The sequence below is a fragment of the Rana temporaria genome, chromosome 1 (genome assembly GCF_905171775.1).
Source record: "Rana temporaria chromosome 1, aRanTem1.1, whole genome shotgun sequence".
Taxonomy (NCBI): Eukaryota; Metazoa; Chordata; class Amphibia; order Anura; family Ranidae; genus Rana; species Rana temporaria.
In genome coordinates, this window is record NC_053489.1 from 466,271,006 (window position 1) to 466,287,935 (window position 16,930).

At 43.8% G+C, this 16,930-nt stretch overlaps 1 protein-coding gene across 2 annotated transcripts in view; it reads left to right on the top strand.

Moving 5' to 3' along the window:
• LOC120917126 (complement C3-like) overlaps positions 1-16,930 on the top strand; it is a 284,580-nt gene that overhangs the window by 181,731 nt on the left and 85,919 nt on the right. For both annotated transcript variants that reach the window (XM_040328185.1, XM_040328194.1), the window contains exons 19-21: positions 9,454-9,539; positions 13,431-13,570; positions 14,867-15,073. In XM_040328185.1, coding sequence (XP_040184119.1) covers positions 9,454-9,539; positions 13,431-13,570; positions 14,867-15,073 — 433 coding nt within the window. The remainder of the gene's footprint in view (positions 1-9,453; positions 9,540-13,430; positions 13,571-14,866; positions 15,074-16,930) is intronic.

Below are 16,930 nucleotides of genomic sequence, written 5' to 3' on the forward strand. Positions count from 1 at the left end.
TATACATGACACTGCTGGGCTCCTCTCTGGCTTTGCCTTGCTCCGTTCTGCACAGGCATTCTTCCCTTTCTGATGCGCTCCTGTTCCTGCCGTCTTTGCGGGTGTATTTCCCTTCTTCGCCACCGGAGGGCTGTATGGCTGCCGTGCTCTTCCTTTCCTCTTTCCTTTCCCCTCAGAGACGACATCTTCTACCTCCGCCTCTTGACCCTGCCGCTCCGGAACTTGATAGGAGAAGAGCTCTTCCTCCCTGCTGCCCACAGAGTCGGTATGACGGACGACGCTGCTTCCGCTGTACTCTCCTCCAATGCTGCTTGCTTCTTGGGCAATTTCTTCAGCCTCCAGCCTATACAGTAAGGCAAGGCACAGGCGCAGCCATTCTTCACCCCCTTCAGTCTCTGCTCTTTCAATCAGCTGATGTAGCAGGGTCTTCATGTCACCTCCTGAATTTGCCGCAAAGGAGCTTTGCGCCATGGACGACCTCATGAGGTGACTGGCAGGTCTCCTCAGGCAGAGTCCCATATATATATATATAGATAGGTTCTCCTCAGGCTTCTAGACTCTTCTACAGCTGGTTTCAAGGGTCCCCCTTTCACCACTGTTTCTAGGCACCCTGACCTACTTTCAGTGTGCCCTTGACCTCCTTCTAAAGGGGAGCCTTGAAACCTCTTTTAGCTGCCCCTTTTTGGGGGTTTCAAACAGCTAAAGGGGGGACATTTGACAGGTAAGGATACATGCAGGAGGCATATACATCCTTATAGATCACCACTATGGCAGTACTTTAGAATTGATGAGAGTGGGTTTACATCCACTTTAAGGCTAGGTTCACACCTAAGCAGGTCGTGTGCCACATTTGAGCGAGCACAACAACCCATTAATTTGAGTGCGTGCCTGCGTTTCATGCAGGTGCAGCAATGTGTTGCCACTAGTTACTAACATCATTATCTTCACAGAACAAATGGTAGACTCTAATCTTGACAGACTGTTTTCACCTCAGAACCTCTCCCACCTCTGCACTCTCCCTACAGACTTCTATCTCCAGGAAATCTTCACCTCCTATGCAACATTTCCCTGTCACAGCATTAGACATTCAGTCCCAACATCTGGAGCAGACTAGGACTCACTCTGAATAATTCCTAGCTGAAACTTCACTTGATGAATAATAGGCCCGGGGATTGCAGTACCCCTTCTTGACGACCCTGAAACATTTGATTAATAAAGCATACTTGACGGTGGACTACTGATCTCAGCTAGCCCGACTTGCAAATCCTCAGACAACAAAACCCCAGTGTCTCCTCTGGCTCTGCACGCAGCTCTCCTGGCATGCCTCTTCCAGATCTCCATTTTGCTTCACTCACCGACTCCTGTCCTGCGTCTTTCTTGAAAGATTTACCCGGACCGTGCGGACCAACTGCTCCTCCAGCTTCAAGACACCTCTCCATGACAGTTTAAGGAGAGGCTCCCTTCCACCTCCCGAGCTCCTCCGTCGGGTCCACACCCCTCCAGATGGGGGTGTTTTTCCAGCACGTACTCTAGCACTCCATCTTTCAATTCACCCAGGCGACAACTCACCCCCCCAGCAGGCTGACTTTGAGTATATGTAGGGGGCCTCCCCCCTGCCAATCCTAGTTGGGGATTGGTTAGGGCTCCTCTCATGTACTCCATGCTACTCCAATTCTCAGCCCTGCCCCTCTTCCAGAACATTCTTACTGAAAGCAGGGGGGGCGCCCAAGATCTGAAGCACATGTCAGTCACACCCACTGCTACACTAACCACTCCCTGCCTCCAGATCAAAAACAAACAGGCCTGGCTCGCAGCATTAGGCCTGTTTAAATTTACCTGTGCTGACAGAACTCTTAAACACTACACATCTAGCACCTACCTATGGTAGAGGATGCTACACAGGAAAAAGGTTCCTACACCTTTTTAAAAATGCAGCCGCAAGGAAATCCTCTGGTGCTGTGCTTTGAGATGCATGGGGGTGCCATTAATAAATGACAGCCCTGTGCGTCTACTAAAGTAGGACCTTATAAACCAACCCACATCTTAGCGCTCAAAAACAAAGCAGGCCAACTTACACAATCTACACAGGAAATCTCAACAATTTTAGAATCCTATTATAGGGCTTTAAATTCTGCTGACTAGATAGATTATGACACCACACACGCTTTCTTAGATAACCTAATGCTTACACATCTCTCAGAGCCCCAATTAGACAATCTTCCCTCATAGCCCCATTACTCCCCTCATTAATCCACCCGGCTCAGGCTGGCTTTGTCAGAGGTCGCTCTGGAACATCCAATATTCGTAAAGTCCTTTCGGCCCTTGAATATGCAAAATCACATCCATCAGAAAACCTAGTGATTATGACATTGGATGCGGAAAAGGCCTTTGATAATGTCAGTCTAGATTGTCTCTTTATGGTCCTTTTAAAAGCAGATTTTACAGGGTGAGTTCTGGGCTTCTTACAAAATATGTACTCTAATCCTACGGCCCGTATCATCACTTCTGGAGGCATCTCAGAAAATATCACCTTACACAAAGGTACTAGGCAGGGGTCCCCCCTATCCCCCCTGCTATTTAATTTAGCCCTAGAGCCTCTTTCAAGATACTTACTCACTTCTGCTCCCCTCCATGGTATCCACATTGGATCGAGGGAGCTGCGCATGGCACTGTTTGCCGGCAATATGTTGATCTTTTCATCAGACCCCTTCTCAGATCTGGATGTCTTATGATCTACTTTAGACCTGTTTCGCACCTGTTCTGGTCTGCAGGTAAATTACAATAAAAGCGTAGTGCTTCCCTTTACTCGTTCCGTCTCTTCAAGTCGTCCCCTTCCCTCTGGCCAAACAATTTATCACATATCTAGTTAAAATAGGGAAGGAACCATCTTCTCTCTATATAACCTCAATTACCCCCCTTTGTTTGCCAAAATCACAAAGGAACTAAAGGCTTGGATGACTCTATCCCTTTCATTTTTTGGAAGATGCCACCTGATTAATATGGTGAATTTCCCTTGCCTCCTTTACCCTCCTCTACAAACTATTCCCATCCTCTTAAAACATCACGATGTAAGAAAACTCAATAAAGCCATTGTTTCCTTTTTATGGTACAAGAAGAGACCCTGTATTGCTCTAAACAAATTGCATATTCCCAAGAGGTGTCGGTATCCCAGATATCAGGTTGTACAATTTAGCATGTCTGCTTAGGTATGGGTTAGATTGGTTGTCGCAATCCTCTGTTTATGTCAACTACAATTTGGAATCTAATCTGGTCTCTCCTTTCAATCTATCTGGCATCCTTATAGCAAAGTTCGATCTCTCCCAAAATCCTTACAAAATAATATCTTAATCCGAGACACTATTATTGTCTGGCGGGAGGTTAGGAACATAGCCTCCTGTTGTCCTGATGTCTCTAAAAGATTTCGACCCTCTATGATTGACCGTCTGCTTCATAAATGCGCTTACTCTATTTCGGAGGTCTACAAGTCGATACACACAGATATCACCACCATAACAGCCACATCACTCTTCAAGAACTGGTGCAAAGACCTTCCAGTAGACGACTTGGGAGATAAAATTCTGGAAGGCTATTTAAAAATGAAATCTGGAAAGAAACACAATTTAAATTGATCCACATTTTTTTTCCGACCCATTTCTACCTTTAAATACGTCTTTGCAGCCGGAAGTATGCCCAAAATGTGGGTCCATCAGACCGATGTCCCTCGATCTCTATTTTCTGGGACCAAATCATCACCTTTAAACACAGCATTATAAACTTGTTAATCACAAAGACACCTCTGCTACTGTTATTTGGTTACAACATGCCCAAACCACCAGGCCGGGAGACGCCCATCTCTCAATGGGCACACCTCTGCCTCCTGGCAGCCCGTGGGAACATCTTAAAAGTGTGGACCACCTCGTGCCCATCCACAATCCCGGCAGTATATGCTGACCTCATGACAATACTTTACCGAGAGAAACTGGACACTGAACTGCAAAATTTCGCTGCCCCTAAAAAAATGATCCTTTATGAGATGGCGTCCATTTATCAAGCATACTCTATCACCGCTCGAAATCCAGGCCTTGCTGACACCATTTCAGTATACCAAGTGGTATCTCAAGGCTGACCTGTCCGACTCTCTAGGCAAACTGAAAATTATAAAGCAACTACTACCAGCTAGCACTTCATCTGCTTAATCCCCCTCCCCTTTTCACGTATAACCGTCTTGCTTTGTTCACGTTCAGAGATGGAATATATTATTTTATATGTCTCCTGTGTTTACCAAGCAAATCTTGTTTAGCTACGAGTCATCCAACTCTCTCATGATAGCTCTCTCTCCATGTCCCATGCGAGAAAGTTATATTAAAGCGGAGTTCCGGCCACAATTTTAAAAATAAAAACGATGAAAACCCCTGTAATACACAAGCTTAATGTATTCTACTACAGTTAGTCTGTAAACTAAGGTCAGTTTTGTTAGGTTGTTACAGCATTTAGACACTTTATAAAACAGAAATTGACTGGGGCCATCTTAAGTGTGGGCATCATGAAGCCAGACTGTATGACTTCCTGGATTTCAGCCTCGCACATGCTCAGTGCTGTACAAGCAGTGTAATGGTTTCAGATCAGGTTTCAATAGCAACGGGAGTGTCAGAGGAAGTTACCGCCCCTTATCTATGCAAACCTCTCCTCCCCTCCTCCTTCCAGGACCCAGTAAATATACGAAATAATTTGTTCCTGTGCAGATATATCTACATAACAAGATGATATATATCTCTTGTTATATATGTGGTGTGTATACATATACCAGACATGTGCACTGTCAATAAATTCATTTTGTTTAGTTCCGTTTCGCATTAGCCGTTATTTCGTATTTTGTGCCCGAAACTCAATTCGGATTCGTACGCTCATAATGGGCACAGCAGGAGTACAGCCACAGGAAGTCAGCACAGAACAGGGATGGTGGGAACCCTTCATGAGGCATTCCCACCATCCCTGCACTGAGTTCCCGGGTCTGTACACCCGATGTGCCCATTATGAGGGGTTCCCACCATCCCTGTGCTGAGTTCCCGGGTCTGTACACCCGCTGTGCCCATTATGAGGAGTTCCCACCATCCCTGTGCTGAGTTCCCGGGTCTGTACACCCGCTGTGCCCCATTATGAGGGGTTCCCCCCATCCCTGTGCTGAGTTCCCGGGTCTGTACACCCGCTGTGCCCCATTATGAGGGGTTCCCACCATCACTGTGCTGAGTTCCTCCTGCTTCCTTCTTCCCCCAGCACAGCACATTGCCACCATAACATTGCCCACCGCATCGTCTCCGGCACAGCACCCTGCATCGGCCCCAGCCCACTGCATCATCCCCGGCACAGCACCCCGCATCGGCCCCAGCCCACCGCATCATCCCCGGCACAGCACCCCGCATCGGCCCCGGCACAGCTCCCCACATCGGCCCCGGCACAGCTCCCCGCATCGGCCTCGGCCCCCCGCATCGGCCCCAGAACCACAACCAGACCCAAATGTCAGGGTACACCAGTGCAGATTATCAGTGCCCATTAGTGCGGTGACACCAGTTCATTATCTGTGCAGTGGCACCAGTGCCTTATATCAGTGCGGTGACAACATTATTAGTGCCCATCAGTGCGGTGACAACATTAGTGCCCATCAGTGCGGTGACATTAGTGCGGTGACATCAGTGCGGTGACATTAGTGCGGTGACATCAGTGCGGTGACATTATAGTGCGGTGACATTAGTGCGGTGACATTAGTGCGGTGACATCAGTGCGGTGACATTAGTGCGGTGACATCAGTGCGGTGACATTATAGTGCGGTGACATTAGTGCGGTGACATTAGTGCGGTGACATCAGTGCGGTGACATTAGTGCGGTGACATTAGTGCGGTGACATCAGTGCGGTGACATTAGTGCAGTGACATTAGTGCGGTGACATCAGTGCGGTGACATCAGTGCGGTGACATTATAGTGCGGTGACATCGGTGCGGTGACATTGGTGCGGTGACAACATTATTAGTGCCCAGTGCAGAGTGGGGAGAGGTACAGATGATCAGGCATACAGAGCGGATCTCTGATAGGTCTGTATGTGAGAACACTGATCGTAGTACAGCCCCGCCTCCCTGTACATAGAAACAGTGCTCTGCACTGTCTGTCACAATTCTAGTGCAGGGTGACAGAGCGGATCTCTGTCTGTGTATGTCTGTATGTGAGTACAGTGATCGTAGTACAGCCCCGCCTCCCTGCACTAGAATTGTAACACACAGTGCAGAGCGATGTTTCAATGTACAGGGAGGCGGGGCTGTACTACATTCGGTGTTCACACATACAGATCTATCAGACAGAGATTCGCTCTGTCTGTCTGATGATCTGCATCTCCGTGCACCGGAGACAGACGGCGAGGGGTGGAGGGGGGGAGGACGGGGGCGGTGCTAGGATGGGGGAGGAGTTGGAGAGGGAGAAGAGGAAGGACACCACCTCTATGGGCGGCACTGCCCTCCCTCCCTCCCGCCCCCCGAGATGTTCAACTACGGCTGCGATGTTCAGCCCAGCCTCCTGGGATTGAAGACACACATCTCCCAGGAGGCATAGCAGCGCTAGATGCGGTGGGGAGGCCATTCCGCCGTGGCGGGGGAATAAGACACTCAGGGATAAAAACGTGAGTTTTTAAAAGACAAAAAAAAAACATCCCAAATGTATTTAAGGGGGCAGTGTAAAAACGAATGCAAACAAGTTGTAAAATAGGGTGGAACTCCGCTTAATTGTTAAAAAAAAATCCCATATTTATACAGGTACTCTTGAACAAAACACAACTGGTTATTTCATCTACACCTCTGTTTTATTGACATATAACAATGTACATTTATCCACTGTAAATATTTTGTATCTATGCAGCAAATTTCAATAACAAATATATAAAAAAAATCTGTGTATTTTTACATCTGTCCCTGAAATGTCCCTTGCCGACATAATTTTTGCTGTATAAATCCCGAGGCTATAGCTTCGCCGCCTCTGCACTGCCTCCTCAGCCAATGGGAGCACAGTGTATGCCCCCTTCCTCACCATGGCTCATTTGATCTCAGAGTAGGAGATTGCCGAGAGCTGGAGGAGAGGAGAGGGAGGAGGAGACACAGCGTGCAGTGTGGGAAGGGCTGTAACCTGCAGGAAGGTAAGCTTGCTGAGCTGAATCGAGTGTATTTTTGTCAGTGCTTACCCTGGTAAACAGGAGGGAGGGGAAGGATGTGTTTTTCCTCTAGCATGGCTCCTTCGGTCTCTGAAGCTGTTAGATCGATTTTCTGTGTGAGAAGTAGAGCTGCGCGATTAATCGTCAAGAATCGTTATTGCGATCTTTTTCCCGTTGCGATTCTTGACACAGGGTTTCACGATCTTTGACATGAAAATAATTTCCTTTCTGCACTTTGGTATGCAAAGAATTTCCTCTCTGCTCTCAGCCAAAAGTCAAAGTCTGGGCAATCTGCCAAGTCTGGGCAGCCTGCCAAGTTTTGAAAACATTCTTTATCAGTGGAAAGTTAAGTCTAAACATTGTTTCACATCAAAGGAATAAACTTCTGTATGTAAATTAGGAACGTTTAACCACTTAAACACCAAACCTTTTTCTGACAGCTCTTTTCAAGTTAAAATCATTATTTTTGTTTTTGCTAGAAAATTAATTAGAACCCCCAAACATTATATAATTTTTTAGTAGAGACCCTAGAGAATAAAATGGCGGTTGTTGCAATATTTAATGTTGCACTGTATTTGCGCAGCAGTCTTTTTAAATGCAATTTTTTTGGAAAAAATTACTTTAATGAATAAAAAAAAAAACTAGCCAGTAAAGTTAGCCCATTTTTTTTTTTTTTATAAATGTAAAAGAATCGTGCAGCTCTAGTGAGAAGTGCCATGCTTCTGGAGGAAGGATGTTCTGAGCTTCTCCCCCAATCTCTGCTACCCTGCCTATGTGTTACCTGCCCACCAGTACACAGGCACAGTCCCCTCCTCTCCTGCATTACCACCTAATGTGTCTGTGAGCTGCTGGGGCACTACACATCCCAGCCTGCCAGGAAATGGGGCAACAGTGTGTTTAATCAGGCTGATTTTTGGGTGAAAAATTTTGGTGTGTGTGTATGTATACGGTGTGTCTATGTCTATGTGTCTATGTGTATATATGTATACTGTGTGTGTGTATATATATATATATATATATATATATACAGTATATATATATACACTGAACCGCCTCTCAGCCAATCAGGTGCTCGGGTCTGTTACCTGTCACCTGATTGGCTGAAACATCAGGCGCTGTGACTGGATGCCTGATAGAGAGGACGGAAGAAGACATCTAAGACACCGCCGCTGACCCGCTGCAAGACAGATAAGTGCCGCACGATGCACACTGGCAGCATTTGATGGGGCAAAGTAGTGACAATTGATGGGCACACTAGCAGTATTTGATGGGGCACAATAGCTGCAATTGATGGGCACACTGGCAGCATTTGATGGGGCTCAGTAGCGGCAATTGATGGGCACAGTAGCTGCGTTTGATGGCACAGTGGTGTCAATTTATGGGTACAGTGGCTGTGTTTGATGGGCACCGTGGCTGCGTTTGATGGGTACAGTGACTGCGTTTAATGAGCACAGTGGCTGCGCTTGATGGGCACAGTGGCGGCAATTGATGGGCACAGTGGCGGCAATTGATGGGCACAGTGGGTGCAATTGATGGTTTTTTTTTTCGGTTTGTTTGCGCCCCTGCAAAAAAATGTCAGCACCAGCCACCACTGGTGTCTATGTGTATATATGTATAATGTGTGTGTGTGTCTATGTGTATGTATACCGTGCAGGGGTAACTATATGCCGGAAAAAGCCGAACGTAAAAAAATGCGCCGGACGGACGTACGTTCGTGGATCGCCGTATCTAGCTAACGCCACCTAGTGGCCAGTGTAAATATACACCTACAATCCGACGGCGTACTAAGACGTACGCCTGTCGGATCGATCCCTTATTCCGTCGTATCTTGTTTTGTGGATACAAAGCAAAGATACGACGCGGAAACTTTGAAATTACGCGGCGTATCAATAGATACGCCGGCGTAATTTCTTTGTGGATCTGGCCCACTGTCTGCTCTAATACCTGCCACATTCCTTTTACACATACTACCCCCATCATACCCTCTGCATTCCTCTCCATCACATGCTGCGCTCTGTCATACCCACCACACTCACTTCCAGCATATACAATACTGCTCCCTGTCATAACCACCTCACTACTCTCCTTCACATACTGCTTACTGTCATACCCTGTCTACTAATCTCCTGAACATACTTAGCCATTTTGAAGAAGGTACACTATTGCTAGTTTAATAATTAAATGTAAAGAAACATGCCGTTTATATTTTTCTGGCCTTTAATGGGCCCATGTTAAACTAATCTGGAAATATGTCATTTTTTTAGCATTGTCACTATGCCTTTAACACTCAACCTACCAAGCTCTGTCACCACTTGGATAGTACAAGCAGTCAGTATCAAGAAAAATCAAGGTAAGGGGAAATGAAATGGCAATTTTATATATACAGCGTGTAGCTTGGAAATGTCAGATACTCCTAAAAGCAGACTCTTATTGAACATAAAATATTTTTTTAACCAGTTACCACCAAACCCGCTGGCCAGGCGGGACATTCACTCTTCCGGGTTGACGTCATATCACGTCTTCCAAAAATGTACCTCCCATGGGGCACGCTGCGTCGTGATCTGTCACACTGATCTGTTTTCCCGGCTGCTGCTGGCACCATGTGATGGCTGTGCAGATCGCATGACAACTGTACACAATGAATGACTTTGATCCATGCCATTCATTGTGTTCTGTTGTGTTGATATCTGTGATTGGTTACAGTGATCACATGATACAGACAGGGCCAATCACTGCCCATCTGTGCCATGTGATTAGCTGTGGCCAATCACAGCTAATCGCAACAACACACACTGAATGAAACTATTTCATTCAGTAAAATTGATTGCTCATAACAGTGAAATGCACTGGTATAAGCAAACACTGTATTACTCTGGTCACAGTGTGTTAAAAAAAATAATAATAATAATAATAGAAAAGAAAACAAAAATGATAAAAAAATGAAAATAAATGTATTATTTTTTTAATTTTATTTTTTACACACTGTCACCAGTTAGTGTTCCTGATCACCGCCACACCAGTTATATGATAATGCTATACTGCATTGATGACAGTAAGTAAAAAGAAAAGTGAAAAAAAACGTTTTTTTTACATTTCTTTATTTTCCAAGAAATGTTAACAAAAAAAATGACAACTTAAAAAATGCTCCATGCCTCTTACTAAATACCTTGGACCGTCTACTTTCCACTTGGGGGATATTTGTACTGTTCTGGCATTTTTGGGCCTTAAGAAATGAGATTTGGCAGTCAGTACATCAGGATTAATTTTTACATATGCACCATAGTTTGTGGATTCTATAACTTTCCTACAGACTAAATAATAAACACTGATTCAGGTTATTTTCACCAAAGAAATATAGCAGAATACAGTTTGGCCTACATTTATGAAGAATGATTATTTATATGCAAAATTGTATAACAGGAAGGAAGGATTTTTTTAAAACAAGTGGTGATTAACCACTTGACCTCTGGAACTCTTCAGTGACTTATAGCGGGCACTGTGATATTGCGGTGGACAATCGGACACTAACTGACCCTTTTGACACGTTGCAGGAACCATTGACACGAATACAGTGATCAGTAATAAAAATATGCACTGTCACTGTAGTAATGATACTGGCTGGGAAGGGGGTTAAACATCTAGGGCAATCAAAGGGTTAACTGTGTGCCTAGCCAGTGTTTTTGTGTCATGTGTGTGCTACTTTTACTCAGGGATGTAATGGATTTTTTTCTCTGCTTTGCAGTGACACAAAATCCATCCCTTCCCCCTTGTCAGAACGAAGCTCAGTAAATCTGCTATGGGGCGGTCGGTATGTGATTTTAAATACCGCCAAAATAAAGCTCTATTTGTGTGAAAAAAAAATATAAAAATGTAATATGGGTACAAAGTTGCATGGCCGTGCAATTGTCATTCAAAGTGTGACAGCACTGAAAGCTCACAATTGGCCTGGCCATGAAGGGGGTGAAAGTGCTCAGTATAGAAATGGTTAAAAAGGACTGCTTGCTGAAATATCTAATAGTATTACTGAAATTATATCATGTAGTTTAATAATTAAAAAGATTTTTTTGCATGCAAACCAAAACATTCTGCAAAAGTGGCAGCGATAGGCATTGGGACACGCTATAAGACTGCTTAGGGTACTTGAAAAATTGAAGCAACAGTTTTCTGTAAATATAATTTAAAAAAAAATTGTCACCTTGAGGAAATTATATTTTAGTTTTGTCCCTCGTTATAATTAATGGATTATGTTTGATTACAAAATGGCAATATTTTGGAGTGAATATACAGAATCATGACATAGTTTATCAGGCTGGAGATGGGTCTATGAAGGCCAGTGACCAAGCTTCACAGCTTAATTGCTGAGCAGACAGTAAAGCCCTGTACACACGATCGGTCCATCCGATGAAAACGGTCTGATGGACCGTTTTCGTCGGTTAACCAATGAAACTGACTGATGGTCAGTCGTGCCTACACACCATCAGTTAAAAAACAGATCGTGTCAGAACGCAGTGACGTAAAACACAACGACGTGCTGAAAAAAAATGAAGTTCAATGCTTCCAAGCATGCGTCGACTTGATTCTGAGCATGCGTGGGTTTTTAACCGATGGTTGTGCCTACTAACCTTAAAGGGGTGATTCATCCTAAAAACTACTTTTTCTTATTCCACTGCCCCCCCCCCCCACATTACAATCCGATTAAGGCTCTTATTATTTTTTTCATGCTGTACATACCTTAGTACAGCATATTCACCCGTGCATCCGGGTTGCGAGTCCCGCGGGAGTGGGCGTTCCTCACATGCTGGTGATTGACGTTTTGCCCAAAAACGAGCTCCCCCCGTCGCGTAAGCCGCGTCACGGTTGGCGAAAGGAGCCGAACGGCGAGTCGGCGCTATACTGCGTATGCGCATCGCCGTTTGGCTCCTTTCGCCAACCGTGACGCGGCGTACGCGACAGGGGGGAGCTCGTTTTTGGGCAAAATGTCAATCACACACATGTGAGGAACGCCCACTCCCGCGGGACTCGCAACCCGGATGCACGGGTGAATATGCTGTACTAAGGTATGTACAGCATGAAAAAAATAATAAGAGCCTTAATCGGATTGTAATGTGGGGGGGCAGTGGAATAAGAAAAAGTAGTTTTTAGGGTGAACCACCGCTTTAAGCTGACCATTCTCTGATTAAAATGTGTCCAGTTAAAGAGGAACTGCAGTCTGCTCACACAATTTGTAATAAAAACATCTTTGCCATTCTGAAGCTTCCCTCCAACCACTTTGCATAATATTTTATATATACTGTGATTCTGTACTTACCAAATATGCTGCAGAAATCTCGCTCCACTGAGTCTGACTGCAACCATTTTAACTGTGGGCAACTGAAGCTGCAGCCTGTTCACTTCCTGGATTTACACAGACACACACCTCCACACATCTGCAGCTCTCATTGGCCCTCGTATGACTCCTCTGCCTCCCTTCCTGGCAAACTATAACGAGAGTGAGACAGAGAGCTGTACATGATGTCATAAGCCTAGGCTTTTTACCAGTCGAAAAACAGAAAGTGAGCTGTATATATTTACTGGCAGGGAAAAAAAAAACGTTTTACTATCCAAAGTTAAAACAACAAGGGCAGAAGATTTAATAGATGGAAAAATGACTGAAGGTCCACTTTAAGCCAGGGCAAGATGAATTTCATTTGGTGTGTGGCCACCCCACATTTGATTGACTTCTGTCAAAGGAACCTATTGGAAAATCTTGAACAGGGGCTACTGTCAATCTGCTGCAAATTCTGATCAGTGTATTCTGACAGCAGTGGGTTCCACTGTCCCAGCAGGGGGGGGGGGGGGGGGATTCCTTCATCCACCGCTGGCTGAACGAGAAAAAAAAAAACCATCTATGGCCAGTTTAAGGTCACTGATTTAGCTTTTGTCTTTGGTAGGGGGGTTTGGATAAAACTATTTTTAATTCTTTGGCATGTAGGATATCCCCAATATTCTCACATACTCGCTTTATCACTTTAGCTGCAAGCCTGGAGTTAAATGGTGGTAACTCTCGCCACAGGGCTGTGTCCATGTACCATTGGCATGGGTATATATAACTTGGGTAAAATGTTTATATCATCATTTTTTAATTATGCAACTTGCACAGTAAGGCTCCCTACGCGTGAATATTAAATAAATATGTTTCAGATCAAAGCAAAATTCATTTAACTAGTAAGTGGTAACTTTTTGTACTTTTTCTTTATTCCAGGAATTTGTGTATCTAATGCCTACCCATTGACTGTTTCCATGAAATTCTTTGTTGACCTAAGAATGCCTTACAGTGTTAGAAGAAACGAGCAAGTGCAAATTAGGGCAGTTGTCCACAATTATTTTGATGAGAAACAGAAGGTAATTATTAAAAACTATACCAACTTCCAACAGCATCTTTCACCAGCCTGTAGAAAAAACATATGAACTGACAGTTCCATAATTTGACAGATGTAAAAATTGTTCATAGACTTCGAACTTGGCATAACCCATTATTTTTAGTGGTTTGAAGCTAGAGTAAAAACGATTTAGATATAATGTGTGTGTATATATATATATATATATATACATTACAAATACATTTTCTTTTTCTTTATAATTAATCACATAATCTCTGTTCCCAGTTGGGTAAGGGGCTTGGAGAGGTTGAGGTGGAGTAACAGCAGCACACTGATCTGCCCAGTAAAAATCTGTGTGGGGGGGGCATGTCAGCACAAGTCTTGGCCATTGGATAACAGGCAGGCTGTGCAGCCATAAAATTGACCTTGCTGTGAGGAATGTGCTTCCATGCCTAGCATGGTCAGTTTGAAAATGCAAAACAGGAGGACTAGGAATTTCACACAAAGGAAGCATTACAAAGAGAACAGGATACTCTTTTAACACAAGTACATGGTACAACAGTTGCATATCAGCAGGGGTCAAGTCCTGGGGAAAAAAGTGTGGGAACTCCCACCCAAGATCCACTCCCCCACCAAAAAAAATTATACGCTCATATGCATAATTACTAAACCGCAAGCTCTTTCTAAATCCCGCAAAACTCGCAGCAGACCTCCGCAATGTCTCCTGGGAACAATGACAAAAGCTCCCAGGAGACATTGCGGCATCGAGGAAGTGATGGAATACCCACACACTACCTGATGAATCCATATACAGGAAGCGGCCAGTAACATAAAGGATTACTAAGGTTCGCCTGCCCCTGACAGTGACTCGAGCTGGGCATCGCCGATTAGTGAAGGATTGGCTCAGGGGCGGCTCGGCTGCTCTCAGCTGCTCTAGTCCTGCAAAGGGAACGGAGTTCCTGCTGTGAAAAAAGTGCAGGAACTCCGTTCCCACGCGTTCCCGCAGGACTTGAGCCCTGCATATCAGCAATAGGAAATGTTGGTGTAGCGTATTCTTTAATCTTTTTTTTTACAGCATAGCTATTTTCCGCCAGGAATTTTTGTATTACTATTATTATTTTTTTGTCAATTGACGCAAAAAAAAATATGCAGGTGTGTATACTCCTGAGTATTGCATACTGGCTATAACCAAGGTGTTACTAATAGCTTTGACCGCCATGCTGGGAGCCCATCAGTCACTAGCAAATGTAATAACTTCTACATCGGTCACATATTTTGCTATACTCATTTTTAAAAATGTCTTCCTTTACATTTACAGGTGACCGTGAAATTTTCTTACATTGAAAATGTATGCAGTTTAGCTACCAAATCAAGAGGTTATCAAGTGCCAGTGCAGGTGGAAGCGCAATCTACAAAAGTGGTGAACTATGTTATAATCCCTCTCAAAGCAGAAACAATTCACATTGAAGTGCAGGTTTATGGTTCCAATATCAGGGACAAAGTGAAAAAATCCATTGATGTGCTGGTATGTAAACATGCTCTTCATACTATTACTACTACTAATACTACTACTTTTAACAATTCTGTAATTATTATTTCTTAGAACTGTGTTATACCATCAATATGTAAATAGCTAAATAACCACTGAATTAGCAATTTGCTATAAAAAAAACATTTTTACATTACAACTTTTATGAAAAAATTTAATAATTTTGATAACTATTGGTGATATAACACATAAGTATTTTTTTATGTCACAATTATTTACAGTAGATGTTTTTCCACATTTACATCCAGACAAAGGTGTCCAAAAAATGAGGTGCTTACAACAGTCACCCTTACCCATGTAATTTTCTGTTGCTGTATTTGTTAAAGCACAACTGGCAGTGTATTTTGTGCTAACCTCTGTCCCTGTCATATTGATGGCCAGCTTGATATAGGAGGTAGGATCACTGCAAAGCCTAGTGCATATGATGAGATTATCGTACGAATGATAGTCCGTTTTTTTATGCATGCTAGTCTCTTCTCGTAGAAAACAGAATAAAAATTCCAAAGTGATGTAATGTTTTTGTTAAAAAATAGAATATAACAAAATGTGGCGCTACCTCCAAAGTGTAGAATGTAGTGCTACACAAAGGGTTAACACAGCCACAAAACTAATAAACAAAGGTGTGTAGCCTCTAAACAATGAATCCAAATCTAGAGTACTGTGAAAGTCATAAAACATCCTCTAATAGCACACATGGATAAATAATACAGTTGATGAATAAAAGACCGTGTCCATAAGTGAAGTCACACAAAACCGCAGTCCATAAAAATTGTAAAAAATATTAGGAAATGCCAAGGGTCAGTTCCAAACATTAAAGTGCAAAATAAATTGTGGTCAATACGATCGGAACCTCCAGTCTCGGCCGCGACCGGACGTAATGTCACCTGGTCACGGCCAAGATCAGAGGTTTCCGATTGATGCTGATTGCTTTTGTGCTGCATATGTAAGTTACTACCTGCCCAGGCCAGGTTTCAGCTTTCAGCGCTGTCACGCTTTAAATGACAAATGTGCGGTCATGCTACACTGTGCCCATATGACATTTTTATATTTTTTTTCAAACAGATAGAGCTTTCTTTCGGTAGTATTTAATTACTACTAGGGTTTTTATTTTTTGCTAAACAAACAAAAAAATACAGAACATTTTGAAGAAAACATTTTTTTTTCATAGTCATTTTTCTCTTTCATTGATGTGCACTGATGAGGCTGCACAAATGGGCACTGATTGACAACACTGATAGGCACTGATATGGTGGTACTAATGGGCACTGATGAGGCTGCACTGATAGGTGGCACTGGTAGGTGGCACTGGTGGACACTGCTTAGCAGTGCTAATATGCACTGGTAGGTGGCACTGGTGGGCACTTTGTGGGCACTTTGTGGTCTGGAGTGTTTAATGCAGATGGTAAACTGCTTTTTTTATCCTCACGCTATGAGCGTGAGAATAAAAAAAAGCCAATTATCGACTCTGTTAACATCACGTGATCAGCTGTCATTGACTTTGATCTGTGATCATTGACTCACTGATCACAGAGCGAGCCATGCAGGCTCATGTGCGGGAGGACGTACATGGAAGCCCTCCCGGCAATTTAGGCCCGCGCTGTAGCCGTCTTTCAGCTATAGTGTGGGTGGCAAGAGGTTAATAAATATTGCTTTTATGGATTACTGCACTATGGAGATTTCCTTTGTCTTATTTGGCCCCTATTGAATGGAGGAGTGAAAGAGGATTGTTACGGCACACTGGGAGAGTTATTAATGCTTACCATTATAGTTACCATTATAGACCAAAAAACTGTACTGATTAAACACAAATTATACAATCTGGTATCATACGAG